This window comes from Cetorhinus maximus, chromosome 6 (assembly GCF_964194155.1).
Source record: "Cetorhinus maximus chromosome 6, sCetMax3.hap1.1, whole genome shotgun sequence".
NCBI classification, from domain to species: Eukaryota; Metazoa; Chordata; class Chondrichthyes; order Lamniformes; family Cetorhinidae; genus Cetorhinus; species Cetorhinus maximus.
The window spans coordinates 112,944,833-112,961,917 of record NC_135884.1 but is presented as its reverse complement, the minus strand read 5'-3'; the positions used below and the strand labels follow the sequence as shown (position 1 = coordinate 112,961,917).

The window sequence follows — 17,085 nt, the reverse complement described above, 5'->3', positions numbered from 1 at the left end:
TCTGACTTGCACCCAGGGGCAGCTGCCCATCCCCCACCTCTGAATGAGGATCCCACCATTTGGGACAATTTTTCCCTGAGGCGGGTGTAGCGAGCCAGGAAATTTCCTGACTCCCACTATCCAACTTGTAAGGAAAATCCAGCCCCGTGTCTCTGTAATGTCCCTGAAGAATCAGGGTGATAAAACTACAAAGTCTTTCTTTTTCCTTCTCTCAATAATGTTTCTTGTAATTGCATGCAAATTATATACTAAGTGTTGCCCCTTTTATTTTTGGGATCTGTGCTGGGTTCATCAGCTGTGACCGCAGGAGAGAGGCCAGATTGCCAATCAGCGCCTTGATATGTAGTATAGAGTCTTCAGGGCTGACATGGTGAATTAGCACATGATAAAAATGTCCTTTCAGCTTTCTGGGTGTCGGGCATTCACATGCAGGATAATCTGACTGGCAACCCTGCACACTAGATGTACATTGATAGAATGAAAGCCTTTCCCACTCATAAAATTTAGGCGGTTGACATACAGGGTTTTCAGTGCTATCTGCTTCTGTCAGTTACTCCTTGCACCTTTGGGAACCATGCCAGGCTGTAACTCGCTCTTTCCCTTAGCTTCCCTTGTTCCATTGGGAAGGATATGAATTGTGTAGTCCTCCTGAACAGAGTATCAGTGACCTTTTTGCTGTGGTGATGAGCTGTGGCCTGAATAATGTGGGAAAGGTCACCAGATGCTACCTTGAAGAATCCAGTGGCAAAGAATTTCAAAGCAGTGGTGACCTTAACTGGTAGAGACAATGCTGTTTACCTGGTTGAAGTAGGCCGCCGTTCTTCAGCCAGCAGCTGACAACTCTTTCCAAAGCCAGTGGGTGGGAGGGGGTTAGTACAATAACAGCCTTCTGAGAGGCAGTTACGGTGAATAAAAGGCCTTCTTGTTCTGTGAACCCTAGTGAGTTGATTTGTGCACGCAGAGAAAAAAAAATTCTGTGACGCCTCACTAAGTGGCTCCAATCTAGCATGCTCCATCTACTATTTATAGCAAAGGAATAGAGGGATTTCCCTTCGGGAAATTCATGTCCCCAGTCCAAAGCTATACTTCTAACAGAGCTGAATAAAGGTAGCAACAAAACTGACTGAACTCCAAAGCACTAAAGACATCTATATGTAAGGAAAGTAACTCAGTTGCTTCAAGCAGTATCCACCTCAAGCATTATCTTACTGTTCTCCTTCTTGTCACTTGTATATTTAGACTGTAAAAAAAGTTTGGAGTGTAGGTTGGGGAAAATAGGTCAGAGAGATTAGCCACACCTACTTCATCACCCATTTAAAGGTTTCGGAATTGGCTTCATATGGGCTTTAAAAGGGACTGACAATCTTGCGGCAGTATGCATCAGCCCTCCCCATTTTACCCATTTAGTACACAAATCAGGTGTAAATTCTAAGGAAAATCCAACACTATTTGTCAACCTGTATTTCATGATCAACTATGAATATCTAAAAGTTCTAACTACAGTATTATATGTTTATACTTGGTTTCTTGCACAATATTTCAATGGAACTGTGCCAAACCAGTCACATCTTGTTAAAATGTTATTTTAAGACAAAGCATCCAGTTTTCCAGTAACCTAACTAAAAACTAAAAATACATTTCAGTGCTTTGCTGTTCTTGAAGAAATATGCCAGATGTAGTACAAATCATCAAAAGGTCATCAACCTGAAACCTTAACTTTGTTTCCCTCCACAGATGTTACCTGACCAGCTGAGTATTTCTGGCATTTTCTGTTTTTATGCCTGATGTTTTACCATATTATGCCCATATTGACTGACTTATTAATACAAAAAGAAATACTTAGATTACTGTACATTCATAAACATTATCTAAAAACTTGCATTTCAGCTATCACTGCTTTACCACTTCTTTATTCTATCTTTTCTATCCTCTTGCTGGAATGCAGTTCAAAGGGCAGTGACAGCCTTGGTGCATTCCCTAATTGAGCATTATCACACTGTTTGACCATACGTATGCAGTGGAGGGGGAACATCACAAGTGAGTCCGATCCTACGTTCACCCAATGTCCACACACACACTTTCCAAAAGCAGTCACTTGATAATGGTCAGCAGGGAGAACCCTGGATGACTTTTCCTCTCCCTAGCATTTAAACACTAAAGCCAATTACAGTGCTCCCACCATTCTCTCATTTGAGATTAGCAAATTCAGGCCAGAATGGGAATCAAAACAATTACCTTCCCCATTGCTACCAACTGAACCAGAGAATCTTCCACATATCTGTATTTAGTATTCAGTTATAAATTGAGTTAGATTTAAAACTGATTTTTTTTGGACTGATGTTCCTTTAAATTAGAGTTGCATGCCCTTCAACAAACACTGTCAACAGTGCTTTACTGCAGAGTTTCCTCAACTGGGGTCAGTTGGCGTGGTATGGCTCTATGAGCGATGGAAAAGCTGAACAGTGACTGGGAAATTTTTTGCATCTGCTCCCTCTTTGTTGGCATTATTTCACTGGAATTGCAGTGGAATCCCTGTTGAAACTCTAAACAGGGTTTCCACTGAACCTCCGACGAAATTGCGCCAGCAAAGCAGCAGCAGGTCCGAGGGCTTTTCCAGCCGTGAATTCTAATGATATTATTAGAGTCAATATTAAAACTCAAAAATGTAATGGAGCAGAAAGTAGCTGAAGTGCCAAAACTGAAGTATTCTGGGTTACCAACTATACACAAATTATGGAAAAATACTGTGAAAAAGAGACATGTTCATCAAAACATAGTTTGGCCCATTCTGCCCTACCGCATCGTCTCAGCTCTATCCAAAGTACTATCCACAGAATGTCCACACCACAATTGAACAGGTACTGCAGCTCGCAGCTCAGCAAAGAAGTTAATCCATCTACTGGCAAAACCCTGCACCCAAAAAGTTACCTTACGAGAAAATTCAAATGACTTCAATGGATAAAATAAAAACATTTTTCTTACCAATCATGTGATTTGCAACATGGATCTGTATTTCCCGTTCAGTCTCAAAAGTCATCTGGCACTTGATGCATTGATAGGTCTTCTTCTGTCCGACAATTATAAGATGAAGGAAACTATTATTTACTCATTTATTTATTAAGTGTACTCTTATAGCACTGTTTATTTAAATTTGTCATTCATGTCTGCTCTGCCTGAAGGCAAGTCCTTGGTGCATTGTCTGGTGATACTTCATCCTGAGCTGTTTTGCTTGGCAGTGTTTTTGTCAGTGGTGGTTTGCCATTGCCTTCAACTCACAGGGGCGGGGCAAGGAGGCAGATCGCAAGTCTACCTCAGCCAGAACAGGAATTGAAGTCACGCTGTTGGCATTAATCTGAACCACACACTAGCCATTTGGTAACTGAGTTAATTGGCCCCTCCCATTTAAAGTTATACAAAACCTTAAATTAATTCAAACTGAAATTCACCTTGAAGTTATCAACTGTATTCAACATGGTACCAGGTTGAAATTTTTTCAAGACTCTTCCAAAAAATTACATGTACTCTACATAGCTAAATCAATAAAGAAAAAATAATTCCAGGGTTTATAATATTTACATATTTGGATACACTACCCTTCCTAAGGATTACTGTATTAATACAGATTTCTCTTTCTGTTCTTAATATAAATAAATTATTTTTATTTTCTTACCCTTGGAGCAGGTGATGCCTGTGATGACTTTTTCTGGCTACTTGTTTCTGGTGTCATTTCTCTATGGTCTATCTGGATATGACTCTCCAGATCCTCCACAGTTTCAAACTTAACTGCACAATCAGGACACCGAAGACTGGCGCTGGTTCGTTCATTGTTTTCCTGCTGAATTACATTTGAAGATTGGCCATTGGTACCTCTGTTCATGCAACCTGCACATAAGCCATAGGGCAAGCCATTGATGTCAAGCTTCACCAAGTCCTGTTTGCTCCTAAACTCTTTCAGGCATAAAGCACACTTGTAGAGTCTCTGATGACTCTGATTATTTGGAGATGATGATGAAGAGTTTCCTGACAATTTTTGCATGTGGAATGTTCCATGAATTTTCAGCTCTAGAGTAGAGGTGACTGTCTGCATGCAAACTACACAACGGAACCCCGTGAGAGAGTTTCTCAGGTCCGGATGCATCTGACAATGCTCAATGAATTCCTCTTCGCTCTGCAGTGGCATTTTGCAGATCCTGCAAGTTCCCGTATCAAGACTTTTGCTATGTGTGACCTTATGCTCAGTCAGTGTTAGAAGTGAAGGGAACCTCTCACCACAAATAGGACACATGTAGTGCTTTGCAGGTCCACGGTGGGTCTGCATATGCTCTCGGAGGCCACTCTCTGAGAAAAAAGTCCTTGCACAGATGTTGCATTTATGGCTCCCCTTAATAAATTCAGCCTTTTTCCGTGAACAATCATCTTCTCCAGGTTGAATGTTGTGATCTCTCAGCCTGTGATTCTGAAGAAGGACCTCCATAGTGTATGCTGCACCACAAATATCACAGCCATACATTGGTTCTGAAGCATCAATATCATCTTCACTAGCTTCATGGCTGTTTAGAGATTCCTGGTTTTTCATCAGTATGTTCTGGAGATCAGTCTCCACTCTTTTGTTGCATGACACAATGCCGTTTGCAGTACCATTCTGGCTACTGTTGTCAAACACACAGTGCTTCTCCCTTAGGTGCTTTTCTAGCAAAATAATAGCATGAAAGGCCTTACTGCAAAATTTACAGTTATATTTTTTGCTGTGTGTTGTGATGTGACATTGCAGCTCCACTTCTGTACTGAACGTGTCACCACAGAATATACACTTCCGGGCCTTTGCTGGATTGCCTAAATGGCTATGCTTGACATGAAGCTGAAGATCTGCCTCCTTTCGGAAATCCCAATTACAGGCTGTGCAACGATACATCTTCTTTTCGTTACTATGCTTCACTGCCAAATGCACCTGGATGGAGACCTTGGAATCAAACACTTCTTGGCACAATGTGCAGTGATATAGCACAAAAGTATGCATATCCAACAAGTGCTTCTGTAGGTCATCTACTGAGGAAAACTGTTTGTCACAGCTCTCGCAGACATAATGAGTAGAGGTTGTCATGTAGTGTATGGTGAGGTGTTGTAACAGGGTCTCCTGGGAATCAAAATCCTCTTTACACTGAGGACAAGATTGCTTCCTTAGAAGAATTTCCAAATGTGACTTCAGATGGCTTTGGAAGCTTTCAAAAGAGGAGAACTTGAGATCACATTGATTGCATGGGTATTCACCATTTGATAGCGAAGGTACACTTGCTGACAACCTCTGTCTTTTGGGAGAAGAGACTTCTGCATCAGAAGAAACGGGACTTTGTTCTGACTTTGATTTTCGGCCACTGTTCGCTGCTAGTGGAATGTTCTTATGGTTTTCCTTGATGTGCTTTGTGAGCTTAAGAATGGTACCAAAAATGGGTGAATTGGTGCAGTAAGGGCAAGAGTAAACTTCCATGAAGGACTGTGTGGCTTGTAGCACAGGAGATTCCAGCTTGGGATTCCCTGCATTGCAGTGAGCCTGCTGAATGTGGTCTGAGAGTGAAGATTCTGTAAGAAATCCCAGTGAACAATGAGAACAGAAGAAAGTATGGTTTCCATCTTGAGAGAGTGCATTTGGAACACAATGTGTAATCCGTATGTGTTCCTGCAAACTATTTAGGTCAGCAAACATTTCTGGGCAGTAATTGCAGTGAAATGTAGATGCACTGGTGAACTGCATTACTGGAAAAACATTATTTTTGTGGACTTTCCGGACATGCTCATTTAAATTATACAAAGTGGGAAGTGAATCAAGGCAGAACTGGCATGTGTGACTTTGCTGAGGTTTATCTGAGTGAATAGTTTTTAAATGAATTTCTAGGACCGCCAAGCTACTGAAATCACGCTTCGAACAATATGGGCAGCTATAGGTCACTTTTGGTGACCAGGAGTTTTGACTTCCTTCTCTTTCCAAAGATCCTGATGGTTTCCTGTGACTTCTGGATGGCTTTAGGGTAGAATCAGGTGTGGAACCTCGTTCTACAGAAGCACTGGAATCCGGGGTTGTGCTGCTCATTGAAGCTGCACTTCCTGTAGCAGGATCAGGACTTATGCTATGATTACTAGAATCTGGTTGTCTGTGGCTATCCAAGTGGCAATAGACTTCTTCCACTGTAGGAAACTGTTCTGGGCACATTGGGCACTTATGTTTCTTATTCCCGTGGGCTAGATCAATGTGATTGATCAGTGCATTTTCTTCTGCAAATACTTCAGGACAATGGATGCACTGCAATTCGGCTTTCTCACAGATCTGTGGGTGATTTGTTGCTATATGCTTTTCCAAGTCTTCAGTTTGATTAAACGTCTCATCGCAATAATCACAGACAACATCTTCTTTCTTCATCTCCTTCTCAAGCTTGGTAACATGATCTTTGTTCTTCTTATGAGCCTGCATGTGACTCTGTAATGAACTTGTAGAGGAGAATCCACGTTTACAAATTGTACACTTGAATGGCTTACTTGAGCTGTGAGTTTTCAAGTGGATCTTGAGATGATCACTGCGAGAGAAAGCTGCTTCACACTCGTGACAGTGGTACTTTTTGTCTCCAGTGTGAAGTTTGATGTGACGGTCACGACTTCGTTTATGTTTGAATAGGCGGCTACAAAATGTACACTTGAAGGGAAGTTTGTCGCTGTGGATTTGCTCATGCCTCTTAAGGTAACTCAAACGGCTGAATGATTTGTCACAAAATTGACACGGATAGGGCAAACCAGTCCCTCCTTCTTCATCCACAAGGCCAAGATCACAGCCCTCTCCTAGCATCTGGGAGGGTGATGCAACATCTTTACTGGAGGGAGATGAAGCTATCCAAGAAACTTGTGGGTCATCGTCACCATCTGCAAAGGAAAGGAAGATTATAAAACTCAATTCCCAATTTACTTAATGAATAAGGTCAAACCATTTTTAGGCCATGCAGCTTTATTATATTAGAGTCTGAGCTTTTATCAGGATAGTGAAAAAACAATGATAAAATTAATTGTACTAAATAATATACATTTTTGCCAAATAGGAACTACATCAAGGTTGAATGATAGGCTTCTAGAGATTTTCCTACAATTATGACACAGAATCATTGAATCTGATTTCATCATTTTAGCGTTAATATCAAAAGCATAAGAAAGCTATTAAAATAATATATTTTTTAATGTTTTATTGCCTTCATCTATCATATCCAGGATGAAGATGCCCCAGTAGCTGGATCCAGTGCCAACAGCTACTCCGGATGCCATGTATTCTAATCCTCCATCTCTCTATTCGGCACCCCCCCAATTGACATCAGTTGAGAATGAGACCACATTGTTTTGGTTGATAACCGAATTCTCAAAACACAATTAAATTGAAATAATGCCAACGTGTTTCTGTGGAAATTGTATTGTGCTTTCACATTAAATATCAAACAGATATATTTCTATTTAAGGTACACTGTTATTGGTACACAAATTTTATATGCAGAAGTACAGCAAATCCCCAAACCATCTTTCTTCCAAGGCCACTTGATAAGAAAATACTACCCCACACTGTTCCCTAATGATTTTTGCAGCGGCACAATATGACCTTTATTTTATAACAGCCTCTCTGTAGAATCAAATGTTGTAGACTCTTTAAATAGTTTTAATAAATGTCACTGCATAGACTTATTTTAGATATAAATATTTTGCTAATTTAGTGGCATGCGCTCTCCCCTGCATTTGTAAACTATTATTGCTACACAAGCCTAAATTCAGAAGAATGTAAAAAAAACACTTTAGAGAGGATTATGGTCATTAAAAAGTGCTAATCCTCTGAAACAGGCTTGTTCAAATACAGTAGCAAAGATCATGTGGCTTTTAGAATGCTTTTTCTATATTCACATGAGGGAATTGGCAACTAGGGATGCTAACATTAAACATTTGCAGCAAAATTTATTACATACTGAAATGAAGCTGAACTGCTGGCATCTTCAATGTAACTCATGTGATACTGTTCGCCCTGGATGGCGTGTGTGTGTGTGCGCGCGCGCGCGTGCGTGCACATGTGAAGCAGTAGGCCTTTAATCAGTATCAGGTTACCACAGTAATCTCATCATTGTTGCTACTGAAAATGTTAGCCGCTTGGGCCTTGTGGCCACAAGTGATCTTAGTGATGGACATCAGTGGAACAGGACTTTCAGTGTACAGAGAAAAATTACTTAAAAAAAAGGTGGGGCCCTCTTTACTACTGGCTGGGTCTTGCCCAACTTTGGGAAAACTGCATTAGGCCTTCAGAGACTAAATTCATATGGTTACTAACTTCTTCAGAGCTCTACCAGGGCATCTTTTATATCACACCAACTGAATGTGCTTTTTAATTCATAAGTGTAGACATGCACAAGACTTCTTTTCCAATAAAAAATATTAGTTGCGACACCCCCTATCTTTAGAAAGTGATGTAAAACATCTTCCTAGTAACAGGGCAGCAGAATTTTAATTGGTTATGCCTGTCTCTTTATGGGGTATGTGGAACATTCCTTGTTCCAGTCCTACTCCGGCCCCCTCCCACAACTCTTTCTCCGGTACATCAATGATTACTTCGGTGCTGCTTCATGCTCCCGTCTGGACCTGGAAAAATTTATTAATTTTGTTTCCAATTTCCACCACTCCATCATTTTCACATGGTCCATCTCTAACACTTCCCTTCCCTTCCTTGACCTCTCTGTCTCAATTTCTGGTGATAGACTGCCCACCAATATCCATTACAAGCCTACCGACTCCCACAGCTACCTCGACTACAGCTCCTCACACCCCGCTTCCTGTAAGGACTCCATCCCATTCTCTCAGTTCCTTCGCCTCCATCGCATTTGTTCTGATGATGCCACTTTCAAAAACAGTTCCTCTGACATGTCTTCCTTCTTCCTTAACCGAGGTTTTCCACCCACGGTGGTTGACAGGGCCATCAACCTTGTCCAGCCCAACTCCCGCGCATCCGCCCTCACATCTTCCTCTCCCTCCCAGAACCATGATAGGGTCCCCCTTGTCCTCACTTATCACCCCACCAGCCTCCGCATTCAAAGGATCATCCTCCGCCATTTCCGCCAACTCCAGCATGATGCCACCACCAAACACATCTTCCCTTCACCCCCCCGGCGACATTCCGCAGGGATCGTTCCCTCCGGGACACCCTGGTCCACTCCTCCATCACCCCCTACACCTCAACTCCCTCCCACGGCACCTTCCCATGCAACCTCAGAAGGTGCAACACCTGCCCCTTTACTTCCCCTCTCTTCACCATCCAAGGGCCCAAACACTCCTTTCAAGTGAAGCAGCATTTCACTTGCATTTCCCTCAACTTAGTCTACTGCATTTGTTGCTCCCAATGCGGTTTCCTCTACATTGGAGAGACCAAACGCAGACTGGGTGACCGCTTTGCAGAACACCTTCGGTCTGTCCGTAAGCATGACCCAGACCTCCCTGTCGCTTGCCATTTGAACACCCCATCCTGCTCTCATGCCCATATGTCTGTCCTTGGCCTGCTGCATTGTTCCAGTGAAGCTCAACGCAAACTGGAGGAACAGCACCTCATCTTCCGACTAGGCACTTTACAGCCTTCCGGACTGAACATTTAGTACAACAATTTTAGATCATGAACTCTCTCCTCCATCCCCACCCCCTTTCCGATCCCCCCCTTTTTTTTCCAATAATTTATATAGATTTTTCTTTTCCCACCTATTTCTATTATTTTTAAATGTATTTCCATCCATTGTTTTATCTCTACCTTTTAGCCTATTTCGATTCCTTCACCCCACCCCCACTAGGGCTATCTGTACCTTGCTTGTCCTGCTTTCTACCCTTAATTAGCACATTCCTTAGATAATATCACCACCTTCAACACCGCTTTGTCCTTTTGTCTATGACATCTTTTGGTTATCTCCACCTATCACTGGCCCTCTATCCAGCTCTACCCACTCTTCCTTAAACCAGCTTATAGTTCACCTCTTTTATATTTTTACTTAGTTCTGTTGAAGAGTTATACGGACTCAAAACGTTAACTGTGTTTCTCTCCGCAGATGTTGCCAGACCTGCAGTGTTTTTCCAGGTATTTTTGTTTTTGTTTAGAATTTTAATTGGTAACCTCATGGCCCAGCATATCCTCACTCTACCATTACCACCAAGCCAGGGGATCAACCCTAATTCAATGAAGAGTGCAGGACAGCATGCCAGGAGCAGCACCACGCAAACCTAAAAATGAGGCGTCAAACTGATGGAGCTACAACACAGAACTACTTGCATGCCAAACAGTGTAAGCAGCAAGCAGTAGACAGAGCTCAGCAACCCCACAACTAACAGATCAGAGCCAAGCTCTTCAGTCTAGCCACATCCAGTTGTGAATGGTGGTGGACAATTAAACAACTCACTGGAGGACGGCGCTCCACAAATACCCCTATCCTCAATGATAGGGGAGCCCAGTACATCAGTGCAAAAGATAAAGCTGAAGCATTTGCTACAATCTTCAGCCAGAAGTGCCGAGTAGATGATCCATCTCGACCTCCTCCTGATGTCCCCAGCATCACGAATGCCAGTCTTCAGCCAATTCGATTCACTCCGCGTGACATCAAGAAACGGCTGAAGATACTGGATACTGCAAAGACTATGGGCCCTGACAACATTTGGGCAATAATACTGAGGGCTTGTACTCCAGAACTAGCCATATCCCTAGCCTAGCTATTCCAATACAGCTACAACACTGGCATCTACCTGGCTATATGGAAAAATGCCCAGGTATGTCCTGTCCACAAAAGGCAGGGCAAATCCAACCCAGCCAATTGCCACCCCATCAGTATGCTCTTGGCCATCAGTAAAGTGATGGAAGGTGTTGTCAACAGTGCTAACAAACACCATTTAACCAGCAAGAACCCTGCTCACTGATGCTCAGTTTGGGTTCATCCAGGGTCACTCAGCTCCTGACCTCATTACAGCTTTGGTTCAAACATGGACAAAAGAGCTGAGCTCCCAAGGTGAGGTGAGAGTGTCTGCCCTTGACATCAAAGCAGCATTTGATTGAGTGTGGTATCAAAGAGCCCGAGCAAAACTGCAGTCAATGGAAATCAGGGGTAAACTCTCCATTGGTTGGAGTCTAACCCAGCACAAAGGTACATGGTTGTGGTTGTTGCAGGTCTATCATCTCACTCCCAGGACATCACTGCAAGAGTTCCTCAGGTCATGCCCTTGACTTAACCAACTTCAGCTGCTTCAAAAATTACTTACCCTCCATCATAAGGTCAGAAGTGGGGATGTTCAGCACCATTTTCGACTCCTTAGATATTGAAACAGTCCCTGCCCATCTGCAGCAAGACCTGGACAGCATTCAGGCTTGGGCTGATAAGTGGCAATTAACATTCACACCACACAAGTGCCAAACAATGACCATCTCCAAGAAGCGAGAACCTAACCATTTCCCCTTTATGTTCAATGGCATTACCATAGTTGAATCCCCTCCTATCGACATCGTGGGGGTTACCGTTGACCAGAAACTGAACTGGACCAGCTATACAAACATTGTGGCTACTAGAGCAGGTCAGAGGCTGGGAATTCTGCGGTGAGTGACTCAACTCCTGACTCCCAAAGCCTGTCCGCCATCTACAAGGAACAAGTCAGGAGTGTGATGGAATACTTTCTACTTCCCTGGATGAGTGCAGCTCCAACAACACTCAAGAAGCTAGACAACATGCAGAACAAAGCAGCCTGTTTGACTAGCACCCTATCCACCACCTTCAACATTCACTTGCTCCATCACCGGCGTACAGTGGCAACAGTGTGTATGATCTCTAAGATGCATTGCAGGAACTCACCAAGGTGCCTTTGACAATGTCTTCCAAACCCGTGACCCCTATCAACTCGAAGGACAAGGGCAGCAGATGCATGGAAACATCACCACCTGCAAGTTCCCTTCCAAGCCACACACCATCCTGACTTGGAAATATACCGTTCCTTCTCTGTCGCTGGGTCAAAATCCTGGAACTCCCTTCCTAACAGCACTGTGGGTGTGCCTACTCCACATGGACTGCAGTGGTTCAAGAAGGTTGCTCACCACCAACTTCTCAACGGCAATTAGGGATGGGTAATAAATGGCATAGTCAGTGACGCCCACAGCCCGTGAAAGAACTTTAAAAAAGTAGGATGCATGTCCAAAAAGACCAAATTACCTTTATACTTTTTAGATTTTCCACTGTATAGCTTATTCCAAGCATGAAAACAGAATTTAGTTTGCTATCTAATTAAAAAGAAAGATTTACATTTATATCTCACCTATCATGACTACCCGATGTCTTAAAGCGTCTGGCCTACACATGACTCCAGACCCACAGCTATGCAGTTGACTCTTAAATGCCCTCTGAACAAGGGCAATTTGGGATGAGCAATAAATGCTGGTCAGCGACCCCACATCTCATAAAAACAAATTTTTTTAAATTCACAGTGCCTTTGACATAGTAAATCCATATCAATGCATTTCATACCAAGCATTATCAAACAAAATTTGGCAGTGAATCATACAATGAGGTATTATGGAAGGTGACCAAAAACTTGGTCAAAGAGTAGGTTTGCAGGAACAGTATAAAGAAGAGATAGAGAGGCAGAGGTACTTATGGAGAGAATTCCAGGGCTTAGGTCTAGGCATGCTCGCTGATGGTAGAGTGATTGAAAATGCGCAAGAGGACAGAATGAGAGCTGCACGGAGGTCTCAGGTGGTTGCAGGGCCATAGGAAGCTACAGAGTAGGGAGGGGTAAGGCCATGGAGGGATGTGAACTCAAAAATGAGAATTTAAAATTTGAAGTGTTACATGACCAAGAGCTAATGTCAGTCAGCAAGGGCAGGGTGATGAGCAGATCGAACTTGTGCAAGATAAGATACCAGCAGTAGAATTTTTAATCAGCTGACTTTTATGGGGAATGGAAGGTGGGAGGCCAGCCAGGAGAGTGTGGGGACAGTCGAGTTTGGAGGTAACAAAGACATGGATGAACATTACAGCAGTAGATGAGCTGAGGCAGGGCGGCAACGAGCGATATTAAGGAGGTAGAAATAGGCAGTTTTGGTGAGGGACAGGATATGAGGATGGAAACTCGGGTCAGGGGCAAATAGATTGAGAACAGTTGCTTCAGCCTCAAATAGTGACCGGGGTGGGTGCATAGTTGTTAAGGAACAGAGTTTGTGTCCTTTAAAAGGATTCAAATAAATAACAAAGACTAATCATTTTTGGGAGAAAAGTAAAACTCTTCAATCTTAAAATCTTTAACAACTTCCAGTAAGCCTGAGTTCATTCAATGAAAGAATGATAGCTAGGTTAGAAAAAATGTACAAGATGAGAGATTGTAACGTGCTATCCAAATGCAGAGTATTCCCACACTTAGGGGAGAATTTTCCCTCTGGGGGGGGGGGGGGGTTGTGCACACCACCATTTTACGTGGGTGGGCCAATTAAGGCCCGCCCAGCATGAGGTGCGCCCAGAAACGCTGAGCGCTCCCTATGCGGGCGGGGGGTGGGGGTATCCTGAGTCGGGGCCTGCGCTCTTTCACACATGCGCGCGAAAGAGCACAGAAATCTCCCTGAGGCACCAGTTTTAAAAATGTAAGTAAAGAAAAAATTTTAAGACATTTCCCCTCATGTGACTGGGAGAGATGAGAGCGAGTGTTGGAGGGAGAGATGAGAGTGAGTGTTGGAGGGAGAGATGAGAGCGAGTGTGGGGCAGAGAGAGAGTGTGAGTGAGTGAGCGCATGAGCATGGGAGAGAGCGCATGAGCATGGGAGAGAGCGTGCGTGTGCATCTAGCTCACTCGCAGTCTCAGGATTACCGCTCACCCTCAGCCCCACACAATCACACCCACTCAGAGTGGATGAGGGTGAGTGAGTGAGCCAGACGAACGGACTCTGTCCTTCTCACACCCTAATGGTGATCTTTATTGTTTTGACATTGCTTTATTTTTGCTCAACGAGTTATTTCTTTTCTTCATACCTCAACTTTATTTTGAAATTCATGTTTAATGCTGTGCCAGAGCTTATCGTTCCAAAATTTGCTCTTCAGCCTGTTAAGTGAGAAAAAAATGGAAACGTGGCTCCCCAAGTGAAAAGATTGAACAAGCCTGCTCTACACCAACTACAAAGGCCCAAATCAGCAATGTAATGGAAAATACATCACTCATTGAGATGCATGTGGTCGCAAAAATATTCAAAAGCTCAGCACCATCTAAACAACTCATTAAGTTGTCACCTCTGCCACTGGGGTCAACATCCACACCCTTCAACACTGACACAACTTGGCTACAGTACATACTATTTACAGGATGTACTGCAGCAACTTACCAAACTTATTTCAACTACAATTCCCAGCCCCACAATCTCTCCCACTAAAGAGGTTAGGAACAGCAAAGTCAAGGCTAAACCACTAGTCTCTTGATCTGGTCATTCTTTTATTGGTGATTCTTTATTGCATTTGGGAAATGCCTTGCTGAATACTAATATGGCTGCAACATCAACAAGATATATTTATATAGCACCTTTAACATAATAAAAAAACCTTGACGCTTTACAGGAGTATTATATGACGCCAGTCCACATATGGAGACATTAGGGCAGATGACCAAAAGCTTGGTCAAAGACGTAGGGGCCATCAACACAAGAACAGAAGTGGTTCAAGGAGAGAGGCCATCACCACCTTCTCAGGGCAATTAGATTTGTGCAATTTGTGGACAGCCCAAGTTCCTACATTTCAAGAACAAATTAACTTAAAAGGCGAGGATTTGTTCAATTGTAAATTTGCTAGCTTATGCATCGTAACCATCCAACATAACTAGATTTTTTTTGTTTATGCAATATTTAGCCTATACCAAATATAAATTGGTAGATTTTGGTTTGAGAGAAGTTCAAGCAGCAGAAATATGATGGAAAAGTGGAAGAAAGCAACACAGGGGGAATGAGTACTGTATCCACAGTAAAAGGTGTGAGAAACATTGCCTTGCAATTAAATTATAAGGCCACCTGTTTAAAATTAGTCCACGGAGAAACAACTGTCCGAGTGAAATGGGTTTCTGATATCAAGAGTCCTGCTTTTGCCAACTGGCAACAATTTTAGATAGACTCTAATAACCAGTGAGACCATTTTTGATCAGTGACAGGAATACCCAAATTCCTACTTCATAGAATGCACAACTGAAAAATAACAGTTTATAGTACATTCTGTTACCCAGCAACTTTCTTTGCTTCATGACCATATTATTCTCATAAGGCACAAACAACCAAGGAACAAAGATATGCAGTCTGCTAACCAATTGGACATTCTTTGCTCTGTAGTAGATGTGCCTAACTCTTAATGCCACATGAAGCAAACAACTGAGAAAACTTACTCACCCGACATCCTTATAATAGAATCTACATTGCTCTATGGGTTTTGTGGAGTCAGGGTATAAATCTGGAATTGCGGCTGCCCAAGAATTTCAGACTTCACATTAGGCAAAAATTAAGTATGAACATAGGATTCTACATTATCTCCAAAATAAAGTGGATCAGACACAAGCACACAGGGGTAACTTGCCCTCTTGGCTAAATCAAACAAAATGAATTTTCCAGATCAGTAACTTCATACTAGAGAAGCCAAGGGCTGCATTAAGCTTATTTTTATTCAAACATAGGTCCCCAGCAGGAGCTAAAATGTTTAAAAAGGTCAAAAGTTCCAACACCCCAACATAAAGTGGGATTCCAATAAATATTCTCCTAAAAACCTTCTTCTGTAAGGCAATAGAAAGTTGGCGCAGTCACCACAGAAGCTGAAATAAAACTGATCTTTCGCTCATGTAGACACCAGAGAGCTAGCTATGCCATTTAAATGACATGCTTCTGTAAAGGCTTTATAGCCAAACTATCTGAACCAAGAATCAATACAATAATTTAGTTTTACAGGGCTGGACTTTCTAGGCCACAGTTTTTTGGGGGGTCAGCTGGGCATCTGACATGCGCTTAAAACCTTTATTAAGGGTCTCTGGACCAACCCATTAAGAAATGTGTATCAGTAGAATTTCTGTTCCCTCAATACAAAAATGCAGTATCTCCTCAGGGGCAGGCCCCCACCCGTGCACAAGGGTACTACTGGAGTTTAACAGCTTACCAGAACACAACACTGGCTAGCTTCCCCCCCTTCCCTCACTTGCAGATGATCTATTTCTGACTCCTCTGTTCCTCTTCTGGACTTCGTTCTCCATCTCCAACGATGGACTTTCCACTGACATATATTACAAGCTGAGAGAATCCCATAACCACCTAAGTAACCACCATCTATCCTGCTAAGGCTCTAAGCTATTTCTTCCAGTTTTTCCATCTATCAAATCTTCTCTTAAGCTGACCTTGTGTACCCACTCAGTTGTAGTTAACTGGATCCTGAAAAAGTTGCCTTGATTTTCTGTGCTTCTACCTTGGACAGCAACCCTCTTCCACTGACTCTCTCACATCTGTGACAGATGCCCCTGGTCCTCAAACTTCCACACAACTAGCCTCCACATACCACATCACCTTCCGCTATCTGCCACCTACAATATGATTGCACAACCGAAGTTATTTTTGCCTACATGTTTGTGATCGTACACGGGATATGGGTGTGGTTGGCAAGGACAGTGTTTTATGCCCATGGGAAAGTGGTGAGCCACCTTCCTGATCTGCTGCAGTCCATGTGGTGAAGGCGCTCCCACTCTGCTTTAAGTAAAGAGTCTCAGGATTTTGACCTACCAACAAAAAAATGGCAATATATTTCCAAGACAGGATGGTGTATGACTTGAAGAGGAACTTAAGATGTGGCAGATGACAAAAGGTTGATGTGATAATGTCACTGGACTAGTAATCCAGAGGTCCAGGCTAATGCTCTTGGAATATGGGTTCAAATTCCTCCACAGCAGCTACTGAAATTTAAATTCAATTAATAAATCTGGAATATGAAGCTAGTCTCAGTAATGGTGACCATGACAATTATAAGTGATTCTGATAAAAAAAAAACCATCTGGTTCACTAATGTCCTTTAGGAAA

The 17,085-nt window shown here is 42.7% G+C and overlaps 1 protein-coding gene across 4 annotated transcripts in view; it reads right to left on the bottom strand.

The window, feature by feature from the left end:
- The window catches only part of znf423 (zinc finger protein 423), a 355,907-nt gene that overhangs the window by 196,760 nt on the left and 142,062 nt on the right, over window positions 1-17,085 (bottom strand). For 3 of the 4 annotated variants that reach the window (XM_078544305.1, XM_078544306.1, XM_078544308.1), the window contains 2 exons: window positions 3,671-6,906; window positions 2,983-3,067 (listed from right to left, as the gene is read on the bottom strand). In XM_078544305.1, the coding sequence (XP_078400431.1) occupies window positions 2,983-3,067; window positions 3,671-6,906 (3,321 nt within the window). The remainder of the gene's footprint in view (window positions 1-2,982; window positions 3,068-3,670; window positions 6,907-17,085) is intronic. The other variant, XM_078544307.1, reaches the window with a different exon arrangement.